Source organism: Acyrthosiphon pisum, chromosome A2, assembly GCF_005508785.2.
Source record: "Acyrthosiphon pisum isolate AL4f chromosome A2, pea_aphid_22Mar2018_4r6ur, whole genome shotgun sequence".
Taxonomy (NCBI): domain Eukaryota; kingdom Metazoa; phylum Arthropoda; class Insecta; order Hemiptera; family Aphididae; genus Acyrthosiphon; species Acyrthosiphon pisum.
In genome coordinates, this window is record NC_042495.1 from 108,255,988 (window position 1) to 108,265,194 (window position 9,207).

General features: G+C 27.7%; 2 protein-coding genes across 2 annotated transcripts in view; one reads left to right on the forward strand and one right to left on the reverse strand.

Moving 5' to 3' along the window:
• The window catches only part of LOC100161939 (isocitrate dehydrogenase [NAD] subunit beta, mitochondrial), a gene marked incomplete in the record, with an annotated part of 2,595 nt that extends 1,393 nt beyond the window's left edge, over positions 1-1,202 (reverse strand). The window contains 6 exon segments of the mRNA XM_008180763.2: positions 1-53; positions 113-319; positions 387-605; positions 666-734; positions 804-854; positions 984-1,202. Of these exon segments, the coding sequence (XP_008178985.1) occupies positions 1-53; positions 113-319; positions 387-605; positions 666-734; positions 804-854; positions 984-1,025 (641 nt within the window).
• A 126-nt stretch (positions 1,203-1,328) lies between these two features.
• LOC100163994 (NADPH-dependent diflavin oxidoreductase 1) lies at positions 1,329-6,135 on the forward strand. Its single transcript, XM_008180762.3, has 9 exons — positions 1,329-1,730; positions 2,082-2,264; positions 2,742-2,993; positions 3,058-3,199; positions 3,785-4,042; positions 4,102-4,356; positions 5,109-5,273; positions 5,374-5,600; positions 5,664-6,135. Exons 1-9 carry the CDS (start codon positions 1,639-1,641, stop codon positions 5,872-5,874), a joined length of 1,785 nt encoding a protein of 594 aa, XP_008178984.1. The 5' UTR covers positions 1,329-1,638; the 3' UTR covers positions 5,875-6,135.
• The last annotated feature ends 3,072 nt before the right edge of the window (positions 6,136-9,207 follow it).

The window sequence follows — 9,207 nt, forward strand, 5'->3', positions numbered from 1 at the left end:
GCTATTCTTTGAGATTTCGAAGCAGTAACAATTTTTAAACACTCAACTACACCCTAGAAATAATAAAATATTTAATACATGTATATGTAATGAAAAAAAAGTTATCACTTACATCGACTGACTCATGTTCAAGAGCTGAATATTCTCCTTCTGTAAGTTCACGAATAATTACCATGTCTATATTTTTATGTCTAGAAGCAACTCCCGGCCATGAAACTACATGAACAACATTGGAATATAAATCCAAACCTTTTCTGAGTTTCATATGTAAATTTTGAAGTTCTCCAGAATAGCTAACATCAGGACTCATTAATGCACCCTATGTAATAAATGTAATTTGTATGACATAAACTATATTTAAAAAAAAAAAAACAATGACAGCATACCATCAAACAAATTCTATTGCGATTGATTGATTTGATAACATCTTCAACTTTAGCACTGCTAGAATGCTGTACTTCTGAAAATAATATGGTTTCAAAATCAATAGGAGCTCCAATTGCTTTCAGTACTGTTTGGACGGAGTTCATCAGTTCAGGATAGACTCCATCGCCAGGAATTAATGTACATGTAATTCGTTCAACTGGCAAGTTGGAAAATTTATCCTGTAAAATAAATTATTCAAGTTGAAAATAGAAACACGGATATAGAATTCATTGGTTTACTTCATTTTGTTCACCAGAAGCAAATGCCCTAGCAATCGGTGACTTGATGCTAACAGCTTTGGCGGCATCCTAAAAAAAAAAAATGCAAAATAATTTTGTAAAAGTTTTAATTAGTCAAACAATAGAGTTTAATTATACCAACGACGACGGAGTGTGGAGACATTTATTTCCCAATGCATTTTGAGCTGACTGTACAAAAAATACACATACATAAGACATAATATTGTAATATATGTTAGAAAACTGTTAGGGATGAGATGACCAATATTACAGTAAAAAATTAAATATTATAATACATTTATTTACTATTGTACTTACTCTGTTCATCAGTAGTTTCATTCCATTTTTAAGAATCGACATTTCGATAAAGTCGATTACTTGCAGTGTTTAAACGGCGAAAATTGTAGGAAAACGAATTGTTGCAGGGTAGAAGAGTAATAAAAAAAAAGGAGTCCGGAGAGCAATATTATATTTCTAGATCGCAGTATCAGAGAAAAAGAATCGGTGATCGCGATGTCCAATGAAATCACAGATTTCAATAATTATCATATTGGTGCCCGCTGTAATTGTACCGTATGTACAGCCCTTTAGAGGGTAACAGCTGTAGATAAGAATATCGGTACGACGGTACGATTATACTGATAATGAGAACGAGTACTACAAAAAAATAATTCTTTAATCTGTGGAGTGCTCACTACTCAAGTACTCGACGACATGAACTACCTTATGGTTTAACTTTTGTAATACGGGCCCTTAGTAGTTGACAACGACAATATTTATTTTGAATTTAATTATATTCGTAGTAGATGCACATTCGTACATGATATTTAATTATTCTACATTAGTTGTTCTGCTACAACAGTTGGACGATTCAATATTTCGATAGCTCAATGTTCTCACAGTGAGAAAATTCGCATCATCGTGATTCGTGATTATATGCTTCGTGACTACCTATAAGCTTAACAACACAATAATGGACAACAGTCGTCGACTTCTCATATTGTACGGTAGTCAAACTGGATGTGCCCAGGAGGTGGCCGAAAGGATTTGGAGGGAATCAAAATGGTACATAAACTTTTTATTAATCGAAATAGGAAAAATTTGTAATTTGAAAAAAAATGTTGAAGACACCTAAGCCTAAGATAATTAAACTACCAAATAGGTATACAAACTAAATTGAAGAAACTAGGTAGGTACCTATGTTCTTCATTTTTTTTCTGTTTCAACTGTGATTAATATTAGTATGTCAGTTAGCTAAGAAATGAAAAATAAAAACATGGAAATTATTTTTAGCGAGAATACATTTATTGATGAAAACTAATCAAACATTATATTCTTATTTATTTTTAACTTGCCTACCTATTTATATATTATGGAAGATTTAAAACTGAATAATATATTTTGTTTACTGTTTAGGTTGCATTATAGTGGACCTGTTATTGCAATTGATGACTATCCCATTGACAAATTAATTTTTGAAAAAAAAATTATTTTTGTTTGTTCAACTACTGGACAAGGTGATCAACCAGATAATATGAAAACTACTTGGAAATTTCTATTAAGAAAAAATTTACCTTCTAGTTCCTTAACTAATGTTGAGTAAGGCAACTTTTCTGTTGATGCACTAAAGATAAAGTTAACACGTTGAATGCACACCTTTTTTTAAGGTATAATGCAGTTTACCCCAATGATCATGTTAATTTTTTATGTGTTCAAAAATATTATTCTATCATGACGTTGCAGCCAAAAATTAAAGTGCAATAAGCAAGTAGCACAGTTCGAATAAAAGCCAATTTTTGGTCATGTAAGGAGATCGGAATTTATATAATTTTACATATTACTTGTTATGAATCTATGCAGTGAATAGGAATAAAATGTTTTTTGGTAATATTTTATAAAATTTTCAAAATAATCAAAAAACTAAATTTGTATTATATTTTGTTGGTTTGCTTTACATAAGTTGTTAAGTGTACACTTACTGGCATTCAAGCGCAATCAACGTGTTAAATTAATATATTATTTTAAAAAAATTTTTATTATTGTATACTATTTATTAACATTTTACAAATATTGTAGGTTTGCTGTTTTGGGTTTGGGAGATAGCTCATATGTAAAATTCAATCATGTTGCTAAAAAACTGTACAGAAGGCTTATACAATTAGGAGGAAAACCATTATGTGATATTGGGTTAGCTGATGACCAACATGATATTGGAGCATTTGCTGTTATTGATCCATGGATAGATAATTTGTGGAATGTATTAATTGAAAAACATCCACTTACAGATGGATTAACACCTATAGACCGAACTTCATTACCGCCACCAAAGTAAATTTTAAAATAAATCAATAACATATTTTCAATACTTGTGACTAATAAAAATTATATTTAGGTGGAATGTTGTACATACATCAAGTTCAAATATTTCCATCCATACAAGTGACAAGTTGCCTAATAATGACCTATTAAAACCAAATTCAACAATAGTCACTTGTTTATCAAATACAAAAACAACAGCTGAAAATCATTTCCAAGTAATTTGTTTTTTATGCATCATAAACAAAAACCAGTAGTGTTCTTGGAAATATTTTATGGAGAATAATTTGTCATTTTGGCTTGCTGATTTTTGACTCCTATTTTAAATTAAGATATATTATCATAGTCATATTTATTTATATTTAAAGATGCTATTTATAAAAACTTTTTAGTTGCCGAAATATACTTTCTTATGTTTAGATTTGCTATCTTAAATATATGAACAGCCCACAGATAATAACTTAAATTATTATGTATAAAAGTGACAATTTTATATTTACTAATTTGATAAATAATGATAATAATCATTTTTATAATTTCAAAATAACTGTTGTATCGGCTTTTGCAGAAATAATCTATTTGAACCCTAAACCCGGTGATTCATGTTTGCTCCATTTTTCTTGGTATCTTAGCCTTTTATGCTGCAGTTTACTACTTACTTATTCCATACAGTATATCTTAATAGGTATTTGACTAAAATTATACGATTTGATAAATCAATATGTATCACTCTTCTCGACATGAGTTTACTAATTATAATTAATTTGTATATGAATAACAAATAATATTTATCATTTATTTAGGATGTACGATTATTAAAGTTTGAACATTCAGAAAACAGTATTAACTATTCACCCGGAGATGTTTTAATGGTTCGTCCAGTTAACTCGGAAACATCTGTGAACAATTTCTTTCAATTGCTGAATGATAATAAGAACATGAAACTAAATCCTACCACAATACTGAATGTGACACAACGCAGTAATGATATGCCTATACCATATAATTTGTGCAAACCATTTACTTTATATCAATGTGCTAAATACTACTGGGATTTAAATGTAAATATTTTTCTGTTGTAATAACATATATATTTTTGATGATAAATACAATTATGCAGATTATACCAAATAGGTATACATTTCAATTGTTGTCATATTTCACGGATAATGAATTGGAAAAAGAAAAGCTGAAGGAATTCACCACCCCTGAAGGACAAGATGAACTATATAGCTATTGCAATCGCCCAAGAAGAACTATTCTAGAAGTATTGGCCGATTTTCCTCATGCAACAGCTAATATATCTTTAGAATACCTTTTTGAAATTTTTTCTCCGATACGTCCGAGAGCCTTTTCAATTGCTTCAGCACCTTCTGTAAGTTTTTATTTATACATAAAATTACATAAATTAATAAATTATTTTATCATTAATATGAACTTTAATGTAAGGATGATAGTATATGTTTATATAGGCTCTGCTTCCCGATATTATTAATTTTTAATGTAAAATGGTTTTTTTTATTTCATAATGCAGAATATTTAAAAGTGTAGGTATTATTGCCAAACGTGCAGGGGATATTTGTGCACATCCCTTCATTTTTTGGTCTTGATGAAACCCTGAACATTTTGTAAAATGTAGCGAGGTTTAAAAGAGTCTTTAGTTTTTAGTCATGAGTATAGCCCATAATTTTATTGATATCATATTTGAAATTAATAATGTAAAATATTTTGTACATGATGCAAAATATAAATCATAATCTATTATTTAAATGATATAATTTTACTAAATATTAAATTTTATGCAATGAAATGCATTTTATTTTATTATTTTTTTTTTTTTTATATCTATAATAAGTGTATTTATGAATAAGAATAGATTATACTATTTTTTACTCAATTTTTTATAATTTATATTACAAAATATATTTAACAAATTCTGTAATAAGCATGTCTGCATAACAATTAACTGAATATTAAAATATATATTTTAAGCATTATGTATCATATGATACAATATTCAACAATATAATTAAACCATTAGTTTCATTTAGCATATTTATGGCAGTTTGCAACTTTTTATAAAATTATTTAGTTTTAAGTTTCAATTATTTATTTATTGTTTTGTAGGTACACATAAATGAAATACATTTACTTGTTGCTGTTGTTACCTATAAAACAAAATTACTGGCTAAACGAACTGGCTTATGTTCTACATGGCTTGCTAGCTTAAATATTGGTGATAAAATTCCAGTTTGGATTCAGAAAGGATCTTTTCAGTTTCCATACAGCCAAGTAAATATTTTACTATTAAAATATAAATCAATTTATAGTTAGTTAATAATCTAAACAAAATTAAGTAATTTATTTTTATTTATAAACGTTTTATTTTTAGTCGTGTAATGTTATAATGATTGGACCTGGTACTGGTGTTGCACCGTTTCGAAGTTTTGTGCATGAAGCAGTTGCTAATAAATGTGGTAACGCAAAAACGTTATATTTATATTTTGGTGCAAGAAACAGATTGGGTGATTTTCATTGTGTTAATGATTGGGAAAAACTAGTAGCAGATGAAAAACTAACACTGTATACTGCATTTTCGAGAGATCAAGATCATAAAATGTAATTTTTCAATTATTTCTTTAATTTATATCATAAAATAAATAACTTTTTGTATTTTTGCAGTTATGTACAACACATTTTAGAACAAAACGAAGAAGAATTATTTAAATTACTTTCTGCTAAAGAATGTTATGTATTTGTTGCTGGAAATGCAAAAGACATGCCAACTGCAGTTAAAAATGTATTTACAAATATACTTACAAAAAATAAACATTTAAATACCATAGATATGATGGAAACTAAAGGATTTTATCAAACCGAAACCTGGAGCTAGTATTTTAATTTTATATCAAACATAAGCACAATTCAATATATTGAATATTTTATTAATTCAATTAATATTTACAATTCAATTAAAATGCATTAATTTATTGAATAAAAATTATTATTGAACTGTATATAACTATAGTTATTTTATTGTGATTTATTTTTATTATTTTTTGATGAATACTAATCATGTGGTGGCATATGTGTAAGTGTGGGTTAACGTGCTAATAAAATAGAACACATTTGTGGAGTGATTAGTTTTTCTATTTATTTTCTTTTTTTCTTTTATTTATCTAAAACAGTGATTCCCAATTTGGGCTGTACCGCCCCTTGTGGGCTTTTTTAATTTTGAGGGGAACGTTTAATTTTATTAGATTTAAGAATTAAGTATATAAAAATCCCAGGGGGGGGGGACAGTGTGAAATTTTTGAAAATCTAAATAGAGCGTTGAGTAGAAAAAGGTTGAGAATTACTGATCTAAAGCGAAGGTTGGCAATTAAGTTCTATATAGCAGTCCGAATTATTTGAAAAGAAAACTTTTGAGGGCTAAAAAAAACTTGAATATTAGTTAATAATTAATGTTCCTATTAATTTTTGAGTTAAAATTTATAAAATAAGGTTTAAGCTGCTTAAACCAAATTATTTAATATAATATTTGTCAGTTTTTAAAATTTGCACAGAGTGTTTGCAAGGTGGAGATCAGTTAATACTGAACGATATTTATTCTTTGCATAATATCATTATAACAGTTATTTCCCCTCTGTGGGCAGGATTTGGACCACGGGCCGCTTATTGTCGACCCCTGACCTAACCATCGGCCACTATGGACATTAGAATTTTACAGTGGGGCGAAGATTCGTCACTTAAAACCTGGGCGGTCACACATCTGGAAACTATGCTTGACCTCAGAACATGTTATTGAAAATATTTTTAAGCTAGACACTAGTAATTATAATATAATATAGTAGGGAAATTACTAAATTAGCATTAACAAATAATTTTAGTATCAAAACGTAGCCATATAGGAAATTATAAGAATTAAATCATTAGACAATAGAAGGGGTTTAGGGGCTTTAAGGCTTATGAAAAATCCAGACCCTATCGGTTTTCCAGTATCTAAGAAATATATGTTAAGTATATTTTCTATATCAGCCATTATACCTGCGAATATATTTATCGCGTGTCAAAATATAAAATACATATATTATGTTGGTGTTGACATTAATTATTAACATAATATTGTTAATGTTCTACGATGCAAATTGCTAGTATTAATGTATTATAATAATTATGACATTATATTGTGTATAAAGTTGATTAGAGTTGTGTAAATGTTTAATTGATAATTTTTTTTTGATCAAAATACGTGGAACTCAATTTATCTCTTTTACCTTATTTTAGATATTAGTTAATACTTTATAGCTTATTATAATAATGTGTACTAACACAATTGTAAAGAATTGCTATAATACTTAGTAGGTATTTATAGTCACAGCTCGCTAAAATACTATTAAGGTAAAGTAGTTATATAATATATTAGCCATTAGGTACCCGTGTATAACTGTATAAGTATACATATTATATAATTTAATAATTTATGCTATAAAAAACAACAGGTAAATCAATACTCGAGGCGCATGATTATTCAATGTTCACGTGTTTTCATAAATAAGCACAGTGAACAGTTATTTCACGATAACACAATTGTGTCTAGATTTAGGCGTCATACGCACTCATTAGTCATTTCCTATAATACTCGTGTATTTATCAAATTATAAATGCGCCATGCAGTATTTAGTGTACGTACAACGTGACTAACGACTATAGCCGTCTATAGGGTTATACAATGTACGCCTATATATTTACACGATTTACGTCTGTATAGTATTACAGCGTGATTCGTTTAAATATAAAATATAATTGGTGCCTGGTGGAAAGCCAAGTATCTATGGTTTATCGTTTTTAAATTACAACAATATATCAAAAATTGGTTGAGGAAAAATAGTTAATTTGCAGGTGAAATTTCAAAAAAAATTGAACTTATCAAGAAGCTTGTAATACATTTTTAAATCTTAGATGTAAAAACTAAAAAGAAACATTTTATGAAATTCTAATTCCAGAATAATTTCCAAATTTAATTTTTCCCTATAAAATTTAGAACAATAATGCATTCAGAATTTGTTGGTCGAACTTATTTTCAAAGTTATAACTATTTTAGAAGTTATTTTGAGTATTTTATGTCTACGAAGATTATTTCACGAATCTACATAATATTACCTATGTCATTATTTATGATATAATATGATGCATTTATACACAGGGGCGGATTGGCCTATCGGGAAATCGGGAAACTTCCCGATGGGCCGGTTCTTGTGAGGGCCGGCAGGGCTGGTATAATTATTATAATATATTTACAAAAACAAATTATATTTTTATAATTTAAGCATAATATATATTAAGAAAATCAAATACCTACGAAGGTATTATGTTTAATATCTTAAACTATTGCAATTCATAGAAGGAATTTTAGTATTTACATTATTTTCCCTCCAATTCATGCTAATGTATTATTTAGAAATCTGTGGTATTGGTATTTTATTATTTATTTTTTATATTGTATGGTAGAATTCAGTTAGTTGCGTGATAATATTGATAACCTTATTTTATCATTATTTATGTGTATTTTGATTTTGAACTTTTTTACACAAACGAGTTACCGAGTTAGTTACAATACTTACAAACGTGTGTTTAGTGTAAAAAATTAATTGAACTGTGCAATTTAAATAATGTGTGAAGCTGGTAAAAACGAAAGAAGGGTGCTGAAAAGGTGTACGAGAAAAAAATAAATAACTGTTGGGAAATATTTACGTGGAACATTGTTTTAGATTTTCAATCCTAAGCTATAAAAGTCGAACATTTTATAAATTTTGTCATATTTTGAACTTTAAATGCATGTGCGCCTATGTATTTTTAATATTTTTCAATTGCTATTGTAACAATATATCAGGAGCCTTGTATTAAATTTTCACGCTTTTTGGCCTAACCAATAACATTTTATTTTTATTTATAGAAAAAAAAACTAAAAAAATTAAAATTTTAAATGTTCCGTAAACAGCTCAAAAAGAGTCAAATTATTTTCAAAATTTTACCGTGTATAAAAAATTCTAATATAAACATTCAGTGAAATTTTCAAGTATCTACAGTCATTTGTTTTTTAATTACAACAAAATAAGAAAACCGTTACATGAGAAATTGAGTGAATATCAAATGTAAAAATATAAATTTCAAACGCTCATAAAAATTTAATTTGACTTTCTTCTAGACATTTTTTTTTTTGCTT